The sequence below is a fragment of the Panulirus ornatus genome, chromosome 66 (assembly GCF_036320965.1).
Source record: "Panulirus ornatus isolate Po-2019 chromosome 66, ASM3632096v1, whole genome shotgun sequence".
Taxonomy (NCBI): Eukaryota; Metazoa; Arthropoda; class Malacostraca; order Decapoda; family Palinuridae; genus Panulirus; species Panulirus ornatus.
Genome location: NC_092289.1, coordinates 13810707 through 13832267, shown reverse-complemented (window position 1 = coordinate 13832267; position 21561 = coordinate 13810707). Strand labels below are relative to the sequence as shown.

The 21561-nt window shown below is 40.3% G+C and overlaps 1 protein-coding gene across 6 annotated transcripts in view; it reads left to right on the top strand.

Annotated features, from left to right (window-relative positions):
* The window catches only part of LOC139746799 (WD repeat-containing protein 43), a 60509-nt gene extending 39504 nt beyond the window's left edge, over window positions 1–21005 (top strand). For all 6 annotated transcript variants that reach the window (XM_071658359.1, XM_071658356.1, XM_071658357.1 and 3 more), the window contains 5 exons: window positions 2029–2181; window positions 6379–6531; window positions 9035–9186; window positions 16442–16689; window positions 20596–21005. In XM_071658359.1, the coding sequence (XP_071514460.1) occupies window positions 2029–2181; window positions 6379–6531; window positions 9035–9186; window positions 16442–16689; window positions 20596–20843 (954 nt within the window). In that variant the 3' untranslated portion in view covers window positions 20844–21005. The remainder of the gene's footprint in view (window positions 1–2028; window positions 2182–6378; window positions 6532–9034; window positions 9187–16441; window positions 16690–20595) is intronic.
* The last annotated feature ends 556 nt before the right edge of the window (window positions 21006–21561 follow it).

Sequence of the window (21561 nt, the reverse complement as noted above, 5' to 3'; positions counted from 1 at the left end):
TGCATTATACATGACAGCTAGCACTACCTCACGCACGGGGGGGGGGCTGGCATTTCATGTGTGGCAGGGTGGGGACGGGAATGAATAAGGGCAGACAGTATGAATTATGTCCATGTGTATATATGTATATGTGCATGTGTGGACGTGTATGTGGGTGGGTTGTGCCATTCTTTCGTCTGTTTCCTTGCGCTACCTCACTAACGCAGGAGACAGCGACAAAGTATAATTAAACATATTTTATATATTTATTTATTTTGCTTTGTCGCTGTCTCCCGCATTAGCGAGGTAGCGCAAGGAAACAGACGAAAGAATGGCTCAACCCTCCCACATACACATGTATATACATACACATCCACACACGCGCATATACATACCTATACATCTCAACGTATACATATATATACACACACAGACACATACATATATACACACGTGTCGTAGAAGGCGACTAAAGGGGACGGGAGTGGGGGGCTGGAAACCCTCCCCTCGTATTTTAACTTTCTAAAAGGGGAAACAGAAGAAGAAGTCACGCGGAGAGTGCTCATCCTCCTCGAAGGCTCAGATTGGGATGGGGTGTCTAAATGTGTGTGGATTTAACCAAGATGAGAAAAAAGGAGAGATAGGTAGTATGTTTGAGGAAAGGAACCTGGATGTTTTGGCTCCGAGTGAAACGAAGCTCAAGGGTAAAGGGGAAGAATGGTTTGGGAATGTCTGGGGAGTAAAGTCAGGGGTTAGTGAGAGGACAAGAGCAAGGGAAGGAGTAGCACTACTCCTGAAACAGGAGTGGTGGGAGTATGTGATAGAGTGTAAGAAAGTAAACTCTAGATTGATATGGGTAAAACTGAAAGTGGATGGAGAGAGATGGGTGATTATTGGTGCATATGCACATGGGCATGAGAAGAAAGATCATGAGAGACAAGTGTTTTGGGAGCAGCTGAGTGAGTGTGTTAGTAGTTTTGATGCACGAGACCGGGTTATATTGATGGGTGATTTGAATATAAAGGTGAGTAATATGGCAGTTGAGGGAATAATTGGTGTACATGGGGTGTTCAGTGTTGTAAATGGAAATGGTGAAGAGCTTGTAGATTTATGTGCTGAAAAAGTGCTGGTGATTAGGAATACATGGTTTAAAAAGAGAGATATACATAAGTTTACATATGTAAGTAGGAGAGATGGCCAGAGAGTGTTATTGGATTAGGTGTTAATTGATAGGCGCGTTAATGTGCTGAGAGGTGCAACTGGGGGGATGTCTGATTATTATCTTGTGGAGGCAAAGGTGAAGATTTGTAGGGGTTTTCAGAAAAGAATAGAGAATGTTGGGGTGAAGAGAGTAGTGAGAGTAAGTGAGCTTGGGAAGGAGACATGTGTGAGGAAGTACCAGGAGAGACTGAGTACAGAATGGAAAAAGGTGAGAACAAAGAAGGTAAGGGTTGTGGGGGAGGAATGGGATGTATTTAGGGAAGCAGTGATGGCTTGCGCAAAAGATTCTTGTGGCATGAGAAGCGTGGGAGGTGGGTTGATTAGAAAGGGTAGTGAGTGGTGGGATGAAGAAGTAAGATTATCAGTGAAAGAGAAGAGAGAGGCATTTGGACGATTTTTGCAGGGAAATAATGCACATGAGTGGGAGATGTATAAAAGAAAGAGGCAGGAGATCAAGAGAAAGGTGCAAGAGGTGAAAAAGAGGGCAAATGAGAGTTTGGGTGAGAGAGTATCATTAGATTTTAGGGAGAATAAAAAGATGTTTTGGAAGGAGGTAAATAAAGTGCATAACATAAGGGAACAAATGGGAACTTCAGTGAAGGGGCTAATGGGGAGGTGATAACAAGTAGTGGTGATGTGAGAAGGAGATGGAGTGAGTATTTTGAAGGTTTGTTGAATGTGTTTGATGATAGAGTGGCAGATATAGGGTGTTTTGGTCGAGGTGGTGTGCAAAGTGAGAGGGTTAGGGAGAATAGTATGATATAAATGAATATATATCCATATTACCTGTTTTAGTGTGATAATTTAATTTCCTTTATCTTTATACAGTGCATTAGTGAAATATCAGGAGACACAGAAATAATCCGGACAGGCCCATCTAATGAAGTTACAAGGAAGGAAACCGCTCTGCTTAAGACAGTTACACCTAAACTAACGAAGGATGTAACTATGGTAGAGTCTAACCATCTTGTTATTGCTTCCGTGAGTTGCCAATTTTGATTACTTTATGTATAATTTGACGTCCATAGTTCATTTATTTCTTTTCTGTCCTGTAAATGCTGGTAGTACAGTAATAGCTTTCTAGTTAGGAAATACTGATGGACCGGATGCTTTTCTTTCGAGGTATTTTGGATCCATCAATCCAGGTTCCTGGTATATACTGTACTGTTTTTGAATATCTGATTTTCATCACTTTTTAATCAGTTGCTTTTTAAGATGTAATGATAATGTTTTGAAAGAAAATAGTGGTGAACTTAACTAAGGCATTATAATGTTACCATAAGTTTAAGTTTATGGATTGAGATTAGTTATTAGTTAGGTGGGATGATTCCTCATTGGTATTACCAGACTTCACCTGCATGAGATTACACTGTGAATGAAAATTTACCCTTGGCAAGGCTGTATCATTGGGAGTATAGTCTTATCAAAGAACATGAGATGGTCAGTCACAGTGTAATATCAATCTGAATGGAGAAGCGTACATTAGTTGATGAGTTTAGATATTTGGAAGTGATAATGAGCAAGGGAAGGGTAGTGTATATTGTACTCATCCATTGAAAAAGAATTGGGGATGTGGGTTCATGAAGTAGAGAAAAGAAGAATTGGTGACATGGAGTCATGAAGCAGAAAAGAATTGGAGTTGTGGAGGAAAACTGTAGGTGAAGTGAGAGCTGTGGTGAATGGGAAGAACTTAGGTGTAAACTCTAAATGATGCTTGCATTTTGGGATGTTTGTCTCGACTCTAATATAGAAATATGAGACCTTAGTTTGTGTAAATTTGTTTAGGAGAAAATATTGATTTTATATTCAGGTATCATTAATAGACATGCATTCTGATATGTACATACATGTAATCAAGGTTAACTTGCAAGCTTAGAATGCCACCACACATTGTCCAAGTGTAATTTTGCGAGTCTGGTATGCTGTCACGCATGGCCCAGGGCTGACTCCTATATATATACTAGATTAATTTTCCATAAATGAATATTACAGAAATTCTTTTTCAATATTACATTGTATTATGGTTATTTATTTATTTATTATACTTTGTTGCTGTCTCCCGCATTTAGCGAGGTAGCACAAGGAAACAAACGAAAGAATGGCCCAACCCACCCACATACACATGTATGTACATACACATCCACACATAGCACATATACATACCTATACATCTCAATGTATACATATATATACACACACAGGCATATACATATATACACATGTACATAATTCATACTGTCTGCCCTTATTCATTCCCGTCGCCACCCCACCACACATGAAATGAAAACCCCCTCCCCCTCATGTGTGCGAGGTAGCGTTAGGAAAAGACAACAAAGGCCACATTCGTTCACACTCAGTCTCTAGCTGTCATGTATAATGCACTGAAACCACAGCTCCCTTTCCACATCCAGGCCCCACAAAGCCTTCCATGGTTTACCCCAGACGCTTCACACGCCATGGTTCAATCCATTGACAGCATGTTGACCCCAGGATACCACATCATTCCAATTCACTCTACTTCTTGCACGCCTTTCACCCTCCTGTATGTTCAGGCCCCGATCACTCAAAATCTTTTTCACTCCATCTTTCTACCTCCAATTTGGTCTCCCACTTCTCCTTGTTCCCTCGACCTCTGACGCATATACCCTCTTTGTCAATCTCTCCTCACTCATTCTCTCTATGTGACCAAACCATTTCCAAACACCCTCTTCTGCTCTCTTCACAACACTTATTATTACCGCACATCTCTCTTACCCTTTCATTACTTACTTGATCAAACCACCTCACACCACATATTGTCCTCAAACATCTCATTTCCAGCACATCCACCCTTCTACGCACAACAGTATCTATTGCCCACGCCTCGCAACCATATAATATTGTTGGAACCACTATTCCTTCAAACATACCCATTTTTGCTTTCCGAGATAACATCTTCGACTTCCACACATTCTTCAATGCTCCCAGAACTTTTGTCCCCTCCCCCACCCTATGATTCACTTCCGCTTCCATGGTTCCATACGCTGCCAAAACACTTCACTTCCTCCAGTTTTTCTCCATTCAAACTTACCTCCCAATTGACTTGTCCCTCAACCCTACTGTACTTAATAACCTTGCTCTTATTCACATTTACTCTCAGCATTCTTCTTTCACACACTTTACCAAATTCAGTCACCAGCTTCTGCAGTTTCTCACCCGAATCAGCCACCAGTGCTGTATTATGAATTCTTACCAGAACATCCAGGACTGTTCTTGTATGTCTATTTAGTAAACAGTAAGGGAGATAGCATTGCTTTCGTCTGTTATAGCTTTTCTTAATGATCATTGAGGTTGTTTTTTCTTGTTTATAGCTGAGTCACCACAGGCAGCTGAGGCCCTAACCAAGGCCGTCCCATTAATGCTATATATATATATATTTTTTTTTTTTTTTTTTTTTTTTTTATACTATTCGCCATTTCCTGCGATAGCGAGGTAGCATCAAGAACAGAGGACTGGGCCTCTGAGGGAATATCCTCACCTGGCCCTCTTCTCTGTTCCTTCTTTTTTGAAAAAAAAAAAAAAAAACGAGAGGGGAGGATTTCCAGCCCCCCGCTCCCTTCCCTTTTAGTCGCCTTCTACGACACGCAGGGAATACGTGGGAAGTATTCTTTCTCCCCTATCCCCAGGGATATATATATATATATATGTATATATCCTAGCCTGAGCCAGGTACTTATCTTATCGAACAACCCCTAGGGGTGGCTGTGCAGCTGGGTTGACTGTGGACCTACTGCTGCAACCAGGGTTTGAACCTATGCACTCAATCCTGGGCGGTGCATGAATGTCAGGAACACTAACCTCATGTGCTTTTTGAAAGTTGAATTAATTTTTTTCAGATATTCATTATTTAATTAATTTTTTCACAAATAGTATATATTCAAAAAGCTTCATATTGTGGACCCTTGCTCTCCAAAATGTTAAAAAAGAAACTGAAGTCAACTTTACCAGAAGGTAACATTTCTGGGCAAAATTTTTCATGCCTAGATCCTAATGTAGGGTAAACATGCAACGACTTAGTGTAAGAACAACTTACCATGCACTTTATTTAGTTGATTTACATGATATGTAACCCAAAGACTGTTAATTTGTTGTATACAGTACTGTACTCCTCCGGTAGTTGACTGTCTGTGTTTGTACTGTATGCAGTCTAGTGCTTTTAAAAGTAGGGGTGTTAGGAAGTAGTTAGTGGCAACCCAGATATTGTTTCACATCCTTTCACCTATATTTTTTCAACATAACTGGCCCGTGACTATCAAAATACCAAGGAGGATAGTACATTATTTTTCTGCTGCGAAGGAAGCACAGGAATGTACTCATGAATACTGTATGAAAATTTATATATACATGGTATATTGTGTGTTATTAATCAGTTTGTGAAGAGGGAGGTGAGTGCACGGGTTTTAGGGAGAGAGGCAGGTTTTCAGTGCTGAGGGTGGAAGGTAAATTAGGTGCTTTTTGAGTATGACCAGTGCTGGTGACAGATTTGGGTGAGAAGCTGCAGAAGCTGGTTTCTGAGCTTAGGAGTGTGTATGAAAGGAGAAAGGTGAGTGTAAATGTGAATTAAAGCAAGCAGTAGAGACAAGTTATTTGGATTGTGAGTTTAAGCAGAGAGAACTTGGAAGAAGTGCAGTGTTTTAGATACCTTTGAGAGAAAATGACAGTAAATGGAGCCATGGGAGTAGAAATGAGCCATAGGGTGGCTAAGGGGCAGGCATCCAGGGTGCACTGAGGAATGTATGAAAAGAGAGGTCACTGTCAGTGTGGGCAAAGATGTTTGGTAATATGCTAGTCCCAGGGGTGTTGTATGGACCATTAGAAGTTATGGTTTTCCATGAAAATAAACCTGTTGCTAAGTGGAGGCCAGGTTTACTTAAAATGGGGCAATATTATTGAGTTGACTGCACTCAATTAATTTATTAACATTTTATACACACCTCCTTGAAGTTCTTCAAAAACATATGAACTGGAATTATATTACTTTTGACTCATAATCTTTACTAATTTCATGTTTCACACCATATTCTTAGTTTTTGTCAGCCAAGAATTTTGTATCAAATGTTACATGAATTTTGCATCGTAATGAATCATAGTATGTATATATAGTATTCCCATATTTTGATGATGTACATCTTCTTTCAGGGAAGTGAAACCAAAAGAAAACGAGGTGACGAAGATGGAGTAGCATTGTTGCCAATGGAGGAAAGACTCAATGCATTAGCATTAGATAAAACCACAGTTCAATCTGGTACACATCCTCCCATGGCTAATAATCTTGTACATCTGCTGCTTCAGGTAATATGTATGCATTTTGTGTATATTACAAACCATTTAGCATAAAAAGGTAACCAATGTACTCCAAGGGAATCAGGCATATCTTCATTTTGCCAGCCTACATGATTAGGGACCACAGCTATGCATAATTAATTCCCACAAGAGGTTTTTGTATGTGCATATTTGATTTTACCTTTAAAAGTGTTCGTTTTATGATGTGTGTAGACCAAGGAATTTGAAGGTAAATGTAAGTAAAAGTAAATTGATGGTGTTTAAAAGGAAATAGAGTGAAAGTGTAGATTTTGTAAAACCATATTGAGTGAAAGTATAGATTTTGTAAAACCATATAGAGTGAAAGAAGAAAGTGTACTAAATTGTGCTCTGGATATGGAGGGGTGAAAGATTGAAAGAAGTGAGGGAATTTAGAGTGAAAGTATAGATTTTGTAAAATCATATAGAGTGAAAGTATAGATTTTGTAAAACCATATAGAATGAAAGAAGAAAGTGTACTAAATTGTGCTCTGGATATGGGGGGGTGAAAGATTGAAAGAAGTGAGGGAATTTAAGTATCTGGGAGCTGTCTTGGGTAAGCTTGGTGATATGGAAGGAGAGATAAGGAAGAGAGCAGTACAGGGTATAAGAGTCACTGGATCCCTTAATAGAATAGAGGTGTCATTATAGAAGTGAAGAGAGGATTAACGGGACAGCATACTCCTCCCAACCCTTGTATATGCAGCTGAAACATGGACATGGAATATGGCACTGAGGTCAAGAACCCAGGCTGTGGAAATGAGCTATTTGATAAAAGCATGTAGTATGACTAGATGGAATGAAGAAAGAAATGAAAGGGTGTATGAGAGATGTAGTACAGCAAGAAATGCAAAGGGAATGAATTGTGGAGTGGTAGAATGTGAAACATAATAGTTTGATTTGTTTTGGGCATGTGGAAAGAATGCAACACTAGGAGTTTACAGGATGTGTATGTGATAGTACAATTAAAGGTTGTTGGTGTGAGTGGAAGACCACCTGTAACATGTGCAAAGAGAGTGGAGGAATTTTGGAGGGAGAAATGCAGGAAGAATGCATGGAATGGTGTATGCGAAGGAGGCATGTAAGGACTGGGATAAGTGGGGACTTTTGCTTCAGCCACCCCTTAGTGGGAGTTCCCGGAGGGAATGGGTGTCAGAGATATAGATAGGAGTTAAAAGTTATGGAAATGTGTACATAATTTTTTTTTCATACTTGTACACCGTTTCCCTCACTAGCAAAGTAATGCTAGGAACAAAGAAAGGTCACATTCACTCATAGCCATTCTCTAGCTGTCACGTGCAGTGCACCAAAATCAGAGCCCCAATTCCACAACCACATTCCGCAGACCTTTCCATGGTTTACCCCAGCTGCTTCACATACCCTCTTTCAGTCCATCCACATGTTACCCCCTGTATACCACATCACTGTCTTATGCTAGCCTCTCACTCTTCTGTGTGTTCAAGCCCCAATCACTCCAAATCTTTTTCATTTCATCCCTCCATATCCTTGTGGTTACCAACTTGATTATGTCTATACATACATATTCATCTCAGTCTATACCTCTGATGCTTGTTACCTGCTGGAACGCCCTCAAGGGGTTGGCCATGGCAGTAGTCTCCATAACCAGTGAACTCCAGTGCCTCTTCTTCGCCTTCAGTTCCTCACCTTTAACCGGCCACTGGCAGAGGGCAACTCTAGCACAGTGTTTGCAGAGGCTCCTACCTAATGTTCCTTCCTACTACTTCTACCTAATTTAGGATATAGCACATGTTCTTCCTTTCTTTTATACTTGTTCACCATTTCCCACGTAATGAGGTGGCTCTAGGAATAGACATAGGAATGGCCTCATTCACTCACATCCATTCTCTACATGTCTTGTATAATGCAACAAAAAACGGAGTCCCATATTCACAACTAAGCCCTACAAATCTCTTCATTGTTTTCCCTTACTGCTTTATATCCCTTGGTTCATCCCATTGATGTCACTCCAGTTCGCTCTGTCCATTGCACTTCTCCCACCTTACTGCATGTTCAGCCCAAAATACTCGAAGCCTTTTTATCTCTAACCATCCTCCATGGTTTCTTCCATTTCACTGATCCCCCCATGTCCAACATGTTTACACTCTTAGTCATCCTCTCCTCTGTCATCGTATCCATATATCCAGACTGTTTTGACAGTACCAGCTTTTCATTCTTAAAGTACTGTGTATTCATCAGACAACAATGTACAATTCTAGAAGGTATGTATTCATGTGATTTTACACTAGTGCAAAAGAAAAAATATCTAGTTTAGATAAAACAGAAAATAGAAGATCGTAAACAATGACAGTAACCTCCCTGCTACTCTTAGTAGCATAGGCTTCAAGCTACATGAGTCCTTATAGAGTGGTCCCCTAGTTATATGATTGTGATAGACATGGATATTTGTTCTCCCTAGGTTTTTTATTATTTTGGATATTACTTGTTGATATGACTCTAAATCTTTCAATTCCAGGGTTTGCACAGCAAAGACCTGCGCATCCTTCAGAATGTCATTGATCGTGGAGATGAGGTGACCATAAACAATACAGTTCGGAGACTGCCTGTGTCTGCTGTTTTACCACTTTTAAAGCATTTGCAGACAGTCATTATGGGTAGGGGATACAAGTCAGTATCTGAGCCTTTTTTTTTGTCTTCAATATTTTTGTGGTGGCTACTACCATTTACAGGATAATTCAAGGAAACTTTTGTTTTCAGTAGATAGTAAACATTTTGAGTTCACCCTGATTTGCCTCTTCATGTGCACTTAATATTTCATGTTTACATTACCGTTGTTTTTTGCTGCATGTATTCCTCTGATGTTGGTGTTAGGGAAAGAGCAAAGGAAAGGGTCGCACTCCATCTGGAGAAGTTTTGGGAATGTGTGAAGCAGTGTAAGGAAGTGAGCTTCAGATTGATGTAGGTGAAAATAAAAGAGAGTTACAAGAGATGGGTGATTATTTGTGCTTATACACTGGTAGCAAGAGGAGTGAGGAAGAGAGTAAAGTCTTTTGGGAGGAGCTTAGTGAGTGTGTCAGAAATTTTGATGCAAGGGATGGTTAAAGTTGGTGAGCTTATAAAAGAGGCCTGTGTGAGGAGATACTAAGAGATATTGTATGAAGAATGGCAAAAAGTTGGTACATTTAGCTAGGGGAGTGGTTGAGCAGTGGAGTTAAGTTTTTAACAAAACAGAAAAGAGAGATGTTTAGGCATTACCTGCAGAGGAGTGAGTGATTGCTAGATGTACAAGAGGAAGTAATGATGCAGGGGCTGCAACTGAGGGCGAATGAAAGTTTGGTTGAAAGTGAGAGAATATCAGCAATGTTCAAGAAGAATAGGAAAGTATTTTGGAAGGAGGGTAAGAGTGTGAAGAGAACAAATGACATCACATTGGGAAGTGGTAACATTGAAAGAAGAGATGAAGAGGAAACTGAGTGTTTAGAAGTGTTGTTACATGTATTCAATGGTAAAGTGGCAGATGTGGGGTGTTTGGGAAGCAGAGGTATGGGAATCAAAAGTCATGGAAAATGATTTGGTGGGAAGAGAGAGGTGAATAAAGTCTTGCATAAGATGAATCATGGCAAAGTGGCTGGAGTATATGGGGCTGCAGTTGAATTTCTTAAGAAAGGTGATGATATTGTTGGTTATGTAGTTCATATCAATGTCCATATGGCTTAAGGTATGTGAGGGTTGGCAGAACGCCTGTATAGTGCCATTGCATAAAGGAAAGTAGGGTAAAAGTGAGTGTTTTTGATTACATAGGTATTAGTTTATTGAGTATCTCTGGTAAGTTATATAGGGTAGAGTGGTGATTGAGAGGATGTTGGCATGCACAGAGCATCAGATTTTGAGGAACAGTGTGGCTTCAAGATTGGTAGAAGATTTGTGGATCAGGTTGTTGCTTTGAAAATTCTGCATGAAAAATACTTAGAGGAAGGGAGAATTTGTGAGTAGCATTTATTTCTATGAAATGGTTGATAAAGTTGCTTTTTAAAAGGCATTACAAATATAAGGTGGATGAGGGAAGTTATTAGAAGCAGTGAGGAGTTTATATCAAGAAAGTAAGGCAAGTGTCAAGTAAGAAAAGAGAAGGGTAAGGGGTTCTGGATGAAGGTGGATCTGTCAGTGGTGTGTGTTTTCACCTCAGCTATTTAATCTATTTATGGATAGGATGATATAGGAGATAACTGTATATAGGGCAAAAATAAGAGAATTCCTTTTCACTAGATATTTGTTACGTTTGCAAGATCCTTTATTACTTATATGGATAAGAGAGCGTTATTGAGTTATGTGTTAATTGATAGGCATGCAAAAAAGACCTTTGGATGTTAATGTACTGAGAGGTGCAACTGGAGGGATGTCTGATTATTATCTTGTGGAGGTGAAGGTGAAGATATGTAGAGGTTTTCAGAAAAGAAGAGAGAATTTTAGGGTGAAGAGAGTCGTGAGAGTAAGTGAGCTTGGGAAGGAGACTTGTGTGAGGAAGTACCAGGACAGACTGAGTACAGAATGGAAAAAGGTGAGAACAAAGGATGTAAGGGGAGTGAGAGCCTGAGTACAGAATGGAAAAAGGTGAGAACAAAGGGCATAAGGGGAGTGGGGGAGGAATGGGATGTATTTAGGGAAGCAGTGATGGCTTGTGCAAAAGATGCTTGTGGGCAGGTTAGAAAGGGTAGAGTGGTGGGATGAAGAAGTAAGATTATTAGTGAAAGAGAAGAGAGAGGCATTTGGACGATTTTTGCAGGGAAATCATGCAAATGACTGAGAGATGTATAAAAGAAAGAGGCATAAGGTCAAGAGAAAGGTGCAAGAGGTGAAAAAGAGGGCAAATGAGAGTTGGGATGAGAGAGTATCATTAAATTCTAGGGAGAATAAAAAGATGTTTTGGAAGGAGGTAAATAAAGTGCGTAAGACAAGTGGACAAATGGGAACATTAGTGAAGGGGGCTAATGGGGAGGTGATAACAAGTAGTGGTGATGTGAGAAGGAGATGGAGTGAGCATTTTGAAGGTTTGTTGAATGTTTGATGATAGAGTGGCAGATATATGGTGTTTAGGTCAAGGTGGTGTGCAAAGTGAGAGGGTTATGGAGAATAATTTGGTAAACAGGGAAGAATTAGTAAAAGCTTTGCTTAAGATGAAAGCCGGCAAGGCAGTGGGTTTGGATGGTATTGCAGTGGAATTTATTAGAAAAGGGGATGACTGTATTGTTGACTGGTTGGTAAGGTTATTTAATGTATGTATGACTCATGGTGAGGTGCCTGAGGATTGGCAGGAATGCTTGCATAGTGCCATTGTACAAAGGCAAAGGGGATAAAAGTGAGTGCTCAAATTACAGAGGTATAAGTTTGTTGAGTGTTCCTGGGAAATTATATGGGAAGTTATTGATTGAAAGGGTGAAGGCATGTACAGACTATCAGATTGGGGAAGAGCAGTGTGGTTTCAGAAGTGGTAGAGGATGTGTGGATCAGGTGTTTGCTTTGAAGAATGTATGTGAGAAATACATAGAAAAGCAAATGGATTTGTATGTAGCATTTATGGATCTGGAGAAGGCATATAATAGAGTTGATAGAGATGTTCTGTGGAAGGTATTAAGAATATATGGTGTGGGAAGCAAGTTGTTAGAAGCAGTGAAAAGTTTTTATTGAGGATATAAGGCATGTTTATGAGTAGGAAGAGAGGAAAGCGATTGGTTCTCAGTGAATGTTGGTTTGCGGCAGGGGTGCGTGATGTCTCCATGGTTGTTTAATTTGTTTATGGATGTGGTTGTTAGGGAGGTGAATGCAAGAGTTTTGGAAAGAGGGACAAGTATGCAGTCTGTTGTGGATGAGAGAGCTTGGGAAGTGAGTCAGTTGTTGTTCGCTGATGATACAGTGCTGGTGGCTGATTCATGTGAGAAACTGCAGAAGCTGGTGAATGAGTTTGGTAGAATGTGTGAAAGAAGAATGCTGAGAGTAAATGTGAATAAGAGCAAGGATATTAGGTACAGTAGGGTTGAGGGACAAGTCAATTGGGAGGTAAGTTTGAATGGAGAAAAACTGGAGGAAGTAAAGTGTTTTAGATATCTGGGAGTGGATTTGGCAGCAGATGGAACCATGGAAGCAGAAGTGAATCATAGGGTTGGGGGAAGGGGGCGAAAGTTCTGGGAGCGTTGAAAAATGTGTGGAAGTTGAGAGCATTATCTTGGAAAGCAAAATGGGTATGTTTGAAGGAATAGTGGTTCCAACAATGTTATATGGTTGCTAGGCGTGGGCTATGGATGGAGTTGTGCGGAAGAGGGTGGATGTGCTGGAAATGAGATGTTTGAGGACAATATGTGGTGTGAGGTGGTTTGATCGAGTAAGAAATGAAAGGGTAAGAGAGATGTGTGGTAGTAGAAAGAGTGTGGTTGAGAGAGCAGAAGAGGGTGTTTTGAAATGGCTTGGTCACATGGAGAGAATGAGTGTGGAAAGATTGACCAAGAGGATATATGTGTCAGAGATGGAGGGAACGAGGAGAAGTGGGAGACCAAATTGGAGGTGGAAAGATGGAGTGAAAAAGCTTTTGAGTGATCAGGGCCTGAACATGCAGGAGGGTGAAAGGCGGGCAAGGAATAGAGTGAATTGGAATGATGCGGTATACCAGGGAAGACATGCTATCATTGGATTGAACCAGGGTATGTGAAGCGTTTTGGGTAAACCATGGAAAATTTTGTGGTGCCTGGATGTGGAAAGGAGCTGTAGTTTCGGTGCTTTATACATGACAGCTAGAGACTGAGTGTGAACGAATGTGGCCTTTGTTGTCTTTTCCTAGCGCTACCTCGCATACGTGCGGGGGTGGGGTTTTCATTATATGTGTGGCAGGGTGGCTACGGGAATGAATAAAATGCAAACAGTATGAATTATGTACATGTGTATGTATGTATATTTCTGTGTGTGTGTATATATATGTATATGTTGAGATGTATAGGTATGTTTAGGTGTGTGTGTGGACATGTATGTATATACATGTGTATGTGGGTGGGTTGGGCCATTCTTTCGTTTGTTTCCTTGCGCTACCTCGCTAATGCGGGAGACAGCGACAAAGTATAATGATTAGATAAATATATACTCAAATGGGCGCAAATGGGGAGGTGATAACAAGTAGTGGTGATGTGAGAAGATGGAGTGAGTATTTTGAAGGTTTGTTGAATGTGTTTGATGATAGAGTGGCAGATATAGGGTGTTTTGGTCGAGGTGGTGTGCAAAGTGCGAGGGTTAGGGAAAATGATTTGGTAAACAGAGAAGAGGTAGTAAAAGCTTTGCGGAAGATGAAAGCCGGCAAGGCAGCAGGTTTGGATGGTATTGCAGTGGAATTTATTAAAAAAGGGGGTGACTGTATTGTTGACTGGTTGGTAAGGTTATTTAATGTATGTATGACTCATGGTGAGGTGCCTGAGGATTGGCGGAATGCGTGCATAGTGCCATTGTACAAAGGCAAAGGGGATAAGAGTGAGTGCTCAAATTACAGAGGTATAAGTTTGTTGAGTATTCCTGGCAAATTATATGGGAGGGTATTGATTGAGAGGGTGAAGGCATGTACAGAGCATCAGATTGGGGAAGAGCAGTGTGGTTTCAGAAGTGGTAGAGGATGTGTGGATCAGGTGTTTGCTTTGAAGAATGTATGTGAGAAATACTTAGAAAAGCAAATGGATTTGTATGTAGCATTTATGGATCTGGAGAAGGCATATGATAGAGTTGATAGAGATGCTCTGTGGAAGGTATTAAGAATATATGGTGTGGGAGGCAAGTTGTTAGAAGCAGTGAAAAGCTTTTATCGAGGATGTAAGGCATGTGTACGTGTAGGAAGAGAGGAAAGTGATTGGTTCTCAGTGAATGTAGGTTTGCGGCAGGGGTGCGTGATGTCTCCATGGTTGTTTAAATTGTTTATGGATGGGGTTGTTAGGGAGGTGAATGCAAGAGTTTTGGAAAGAGGGGCAAGTATGAAGTCTGTTGGGGATGAGAGAGCTTGGGAAGTGAGTGAGTTGTTGTTCGCTGATGATACAGCGCTGGTGGCTGATTCATGTGAGAAACTACAGAAGCTGGTGACTGAGTTTGGTAAAGTGTGTGAAAGAAGCAAGTTAAGAGTAAATGTGAATAAGAGCAAGGTTATTAGGTACAGTAGGGTTGAGGGTCAAGTCAACTGGGAGGTGAGTTTGAATGGAGAAAAACTGGAGGAAGTGAAGTGTTTTAGATATCTGGGAGTGGATCTGGCAGCGGATGGTATCATGGAAGCGGAAGTGGATCATAGGGTGGGGGAGGGGGCGAAAATTCTGGGAGCCTTGAAGAATGTGTGGAAGTCGAGAACATTATCTCGGAGAGCAAAAATGGGTATGTTTGAAGGAATTGTGGTTCCAACAATGTTGTATGGTTGCGAGGCGTGGACTATGGATAGAGTTGTGCGCAGGAGGATGGATGTGCTGGAAATGAGATGTTTGAGGACAATGTGTGGTGTGAGGTGGTTTGATCGAGTAAGTAACGTAAGGGTAAGAGAGATGTGTGGAAATAAAAAGAGCGTGGTTGAGAGAGCAGAGGAGGGTGTTTTGAAATGGTTTGGTCACATGGAGAGAATGAGTGAGGAAAGATTGACCAAGAGGATATATGTGTCGGAGGTGGAGGGAACGAGGAGAAGAGGGAGACCAAATTGGAGGTGGAAAGAGGGAGTGAAAAAGATTTTGTGTGATCGGGGCCTGAACATGCAGGAGGGTGAAAGGAGGGCAAGGAATAGAGTGAGTTGGAGCGATGTGGTATACCGGGGTTGACGTGCTGTCAGTGGATTGAATCAGGGCATGTGAAGCGTCTGGGGTAAACCATGGAAAGCTGTGTAGGTATGTATATTTGCGTGTGTGGACGTATGTATATACATGTGGATGGGGGTGGGTTGGGCCATTTCTTTTGTCTGTTTCCTTGCGCTACCTCGCAAACGCGGGAGACAGCGACAAAGCAAAAAAAAAAAAAAAAAATATATACTCAGTGGTATTCAATTTATTTCTTGATAATGATTATTTTAGCTGTTAACTGGCTTACTTGAGTGAATTTATGAACCAGTTATGTGAGAACTATTTTTTGCAAAATTTTGCAATTTTTATGTTTGAGTAATTTTTCTCTAAGAATAATGAATTTCAAGGAATTTTGGTGCCTTATCTGGAAAAAATTTTGACATTGGTAAAGAAATAGAAAATTTCAAATTGTTAATTTTATTTTATGTTGACTTCTTGAAACTTTTTAGGTCACTCCATGAAAATTGATTATGCTGTAAAGGGTACAATTTGGCGTGAATAATGATGATAATGGTAATAGTAATATGATTCATTAAGTAAGCTAAAGATAATACAAAAATTAACCTTTGCTGAGAACATTTTTCCCAGTACTTTCAGATGTGAGTAGACTTTCCATCACCTTTTTAGTTTGAGACTCTCACACTCAGGAGGCAAGTATTGTGTTAGCTCTTGGGATTCAAAGCTGAGGAAATGCAACTGAAAGAGAAGTCTTTTTGTGCCATATGGCAGGATGTATACTGACAGATGATGTTCTGCTTGCCCCCACATAACTCTTAATTATGTTGATCTCTGAACATCAAATTCTTTGAGTATGTGGCTTGATCCCACATGAGTTATAGATATCTTGCTTGGATGATTGGTTACTGGCTCTACTTATTTGACATAAACATCCTTTTGGATAGTTTTAAATGGATGACATTATTTTTTTGTATATTTCATTGGGGTAATCAGTCTTCAGCCTATGTTTCCATGTCACACATGAAGTTTTCTCTTATCAGTGAACCATTTATAGAATCAGCATTGGTTTGTCAAGGCAATCATCCCTTGATGATTGAGATTGTTGAAAGTTTTCACCAGCTGTGTTTCAGAAACATTGCGTATGTGAAGTGGGTCCGGTCAGTTTTATACTACCACATGAGCCATCTGTCATCACATCCTGATCGAGAGGAGCTGATGCAACCATTCTATTCTGCCAGTGCTGCTAGAATGTCTTCACTGTATCAGGTGACTCAGTTGCATGCTCGACTTGATCTCATGCTAACGCATGTCGCCACCAGACATGAAGAAGCCAAACAGGATGCTGTAGAGCCAGAAGCTCTTCTTGTTTATAGAGAAGGTAAGTGTCCGTTGTCATCAGATTGCAACTTCATTTCTTATGACCACTTCCTTCATAGCTAAAAGATAATTCCAACACATAATTATGTAAGTAGGAGAAATAACCAGAGAGCGTTATTGGATTATGTGTAAATTGATAGGCGCGTGAAAGAGAGACTTTTGGATGCTAATGTGCTGAGAGGGGCAACTGGAGGGGTGTCTGATCATTATTTTGTGGAGGCGAAGGTGAAGATTTGTAGAGGTTTTCAGAAAAGAAGAGAGAATGTTGGGGTGAAGAGAGTGGTGAGAGGAAGTGAGCTTGGAAAGGAGACTTGTTTGAGGAAGTAACTGGAGAGATTGAGTGCAGAATGTGAGTGCAGAATGGAAAAAGGTGAGAGCAAATGATGTAAAAGGAGTGGGGGAGGAATGGGAGGTATTTAGGGAAGCATTGATGGCTTTTGCATGAGAAAGGTGGGAGGTGGGCAGATTAGAAAGGGTAATGAGTGGTGGGATGAAGAAGTGAGATTGTTAGTGAAAGACAAGAGGCGTTTGGACGATTTTTGCAAAGAAATAGTGCGAATGATTGGAAGATGTATAAAAGAAAGAGGCAGGAGGTCAAGAGAAAGTTCCAAAGGTGAAAAAGAGGGCAAATGAGAGTTTGGATGAGAGAGAGTATCATTAAATTTTAGGGAAAATAGAAGGATGTTTTGGAAGAAGGTAAATAAAGTGCGTAAGACATGAGAATAAATGGGAACATCAGTGGAGGGGGACTAATGGGGAGGTAATGACAACTAGTGGTGAAGTGAGAAGGAGATGGATTGAGTATTTTGAAGGTTTGTTGAATGTGTTTGATGATAGAGTGGCAGATATAGGGTGTTTTGGTCGAGGTGGTGTGGAAAGTGAGAGGGTAAGGGAGAATGGTTTGGTAAACAGAGAAGAGGTAGTGAAAGCTTTGCTGAAAATGAAAGCCAGCAAGGCGGTGGGTTTGGATGGTATTGCAGTGGAATTTGTTGAAAAATGGGGTTGACTGTGTTGTTGACTGGTTGGTAAGGATGTTCATTGTATGTATGGCTCATGGTGAAGTGCCTGAGGATTGGCGGAATGCATGCATAGTGCCATTGTACAAAGGCAAATGGGATAAAGATCAGTGTTCAAATTCCAGAGTTATAAGTTTGTTGAGTATTCCTGGGAAATTATATGAGAGGTTATTGATTGAGAGAGTAAAGGCATGTACAGAGCATCAGATTGGGGAAGAGTAGTGGGGTTTCAGAAGTGGTAGAGGATGTGTGGATCAGGTGTTTGTTTGATACAATGCTGGTGGCTGATTCAGGTGAGAAACTGCAGAAGCTGGTGACTTATTTGGTAAAGTGTGTAAAGAAGAAAGCTGAGAGTAAATTTGAATAAGAGCAAGGTTAATAGGTTCAGTAGGGTTGAGGAACAAGTTAATTGGGAGGTAAGTTTAAATGGAGAAAAACTGGAGGAAGTGAATGGAGAAAAACTGGAGGAAGTGAAGTGTTTTAGATATCTGGGAGTGGATTTAGCAGTGGATGGAACCATGGAAGCGAAAGTGAGTCACAATTGGGGGAGGGGGCGAAGGTACTGGGAGTGCTGAAGAATGTGTGGGAGTTGAGAACGTTATCTTGGTGAGCAAAAATGGATATGTTTGAAGGAATAATGGATCCATCAATGTTATATGGGTGCAAGGTATGGGCTATAGATAGGGTTGTGTGGAGGAGGGTGATGTGTTGGAAATGAAATGTTTGAGGACAATATGTGGTTTGAGGTGGTTTGATCGAGTAAGTAATGAAAAGGTAAGAGATGTGTGTAGTAATAAAAAGAGTGTGGTTGAGAGAGCAGAAGAGGGTGTATTGAAATGGTTTGGCCACATGGAGAGAATGAGTGAGGAAAGATTGACAAAGAGGTTGTATGTGTCAGAGTTGGAGGGAACGAGGAGAAGTGGGAGACCAGATTAGAGGTGGAAGGATGGAGTGAAAAAGATTTTTAGCAGTCGGGGCCTGAACATGCAGGAGGGTGAAATTCGTGCAAGGAATAGAGTGAATTGGAACGATGTGGTATACTTGGGTCGGCGTGTAATCAATGGATTGAACCAGGACATGTGAAGCATCTGGGGTAAACCATGGAATGTTTGGGGAGCTAAGGTTTCAGTACATTACACATGACAGCTGGAGACTGTAGCCTTTGTTGTCTTTTTCTGATGCTACCTTGCGCACGCATGGAGAGAGGGGGTGGTAAGGTGGTGACGGGAATGGGACCAGCAAGTTTGGGTGTGTACATGTGTATATATGTACATGTCTGTGTATGTATTTGTATGTATACGTTGAAATGTATAGGTATGTATATGTGTGTGTGTAGGCATCTCTGTATATTCATGTGTGTGTGGGTGGGTTGGGTCATTCTTTCGACTGTTTCCTTGCACTACCTCGCAAACACAGAAGACAGCAAATAAGTATGATGAAATAAATAAATGAAAATTATTTCTCAGTATCACCTCCCACCCCGGATGTCATGTATGGAGATTTCAGCACTCACCATCCATCATTTCTCAGCACAGTCACTCCCAAGATCCCAGAAGTGAACTATTCATATACCAACTCCATTCTTTCAACTTCCTTAACCTACACAACAGCCAACCAGATTCCCTTCCCCTCACCTCCTACTGCCAACCTTTGTACATAGGCATTGCACTCAGAGCCACCAAAAAATTTACCCAAAATACAGAAAAGAAGAATGTCTTACAGTCATACATCACATAAAATCTAAGCTCCAGAATTTCATTATAGGTAATTTCTCGTCCCCAGGTCATGCCATCTCACACTCCAACACCAACATCCAAGCCAGCAGGCACTTCTCCCTCCTTCATAAAGCAGAGAGACATAATCAGGCATAACCGCTCACTGTCAGTAGTTAAACTTAAATATCATCACTAACCTAGTCACTTGAAAGCAAATAGCAAACTGGGACTCCTTCCATTACACTATGAACTACAAAACCAACAACCACCAGCTTGGGTAAACAGTAAAGAAAATCCACACATATTACACTCCTCCATCCTCTATACGTAAAGTGCCTCTAACCCAAGCCACCATTATCAGTTCCTCCAAGGAAACTCTTTGAAACTGAAAAATAAGTGGGTGGGTTGGGCCATTCTTTCGTCTGTTTACTTGTGCTACCTCGCTAATGTGGGAGACAGCGACAAAGCAAAATAAATAAATAAGATAAATAAATAGATAGATAAATAAATACCAATATTCATTTGCTTGCAGTAATGTGGACTTGTACATAATCTTTTGCCCAAAATAAAACCTGTACTGTGTTAGAATATTTAATCCATAGCTACCATGTCAAAGTTTAGAAGTTTCAGATTGAAACCTTACTTATCCACTTTTAAGTTGTTACTTCTGCTGCCTGTTTTTGTCTGTATCATCTCCAGCTTCATATTCAGTTCTGATCACATTTTTCTTATGCCTTGTCACTACTCACAGAGTATTGCAGGATATATCATCACCCCTACAAGTCTTTCTCTTACTATTTCTGTCCTTGTTGTTACAGTAATTGAAGAAAATTACATTATAGGTACTACCCTCCATAGATGCCGTCTGTGGAGGTGACAGACTGATTAGGTTGGGGACACATTGTATGGATTTGCATGTTGATAACGAAAACTAATCTTTTTTGCAGTGCTATAACTTTTGAGTGCTCAGTGATGGGAAACCCTAACTTATCTATCATAACCTCCAAATTTTTGCAAATTTGAGATTTTTTTTACTCATAGCAGGACATTAGCCAGTGCATGTGCCTCCTTTTCAACTTCGTCTGCTTGTGATACCAACAATGATTTTTGTTTGGCAAAGAACCTGGATAATATTAGCTTTACAGATGGTTTATATAGTTTGATCTTTAATTTCAGAATCATCTGATGAAGATGACTTGCTGGAAGGTACCATGGGTGTCTCAGAATCTGAGGACAATTGGGAAGAACTGTCTGACATTGGGGAGGTTAATGGGCATACAGATGAAGATTCAGATATGGAAGTGGATAAACATATTGCATCAGTTAAAAGAAAACTTGAAGAGGAGGAAGAAGTATTGGTCAATGGAAGTGAAGAGGAAAGCGACCTAATTGTGGATGATTATGGTGATAGTGATGGTGATTGAATTTGAAAATATTATCACGTGAGAACAGTTAGTTTTTAATCATTCAGTAAGATGTATTACTGAGTATGGGAAATGCCCAAAAATTTTGGATACAAATTTTTAAGATATAATTTTTGAATGTACAGGCCTTCAGAAACCACTTGATTAAATCTTGGCTCTTCAGATCTTGACATTTTAGTTATTGAATGATAAATCCTTTTTTGATATGTGCTCACAATATTTGGTATTATGAGGTAGCATCGAGAACAGACGACAGATCCCCAGAGAATAATTAGGAAATAGAACACTGAAATTGTAGCATCTCTTGGTCTGAATAAGCAGAGATAAGGCAACCAAATTTATGGATTGTTGTGGTATTGGGTTTAAAAAAGATTACATAAATAGGTTGTACCTCTTAGTTTAAAATGATGGTATGTACCGTGTATACTCATATATAGTGTAAGTTTTTAAGACCAAATTTGAAGGCAAAAAATTGGGAGTTGACTAATACATGGGTAATAGTTTCTTTAGGTTGAAATACATGCATGATAAAAGTGAGTGCTCAAATTACAGAGGTATAAGTTTGTTGAGTATTCCTGGGAAATTATATGGGAGGGTATTGATTGAGAGGGTGAAGGCATGTACAAAGCATCAGATTGGGGAAGAACAGTGTGGTTTCAGAAGTGGTAGAGGATGTGTGGATCAGGTGTTTGCTTTGAAGAATGTATGTGAGAAATAC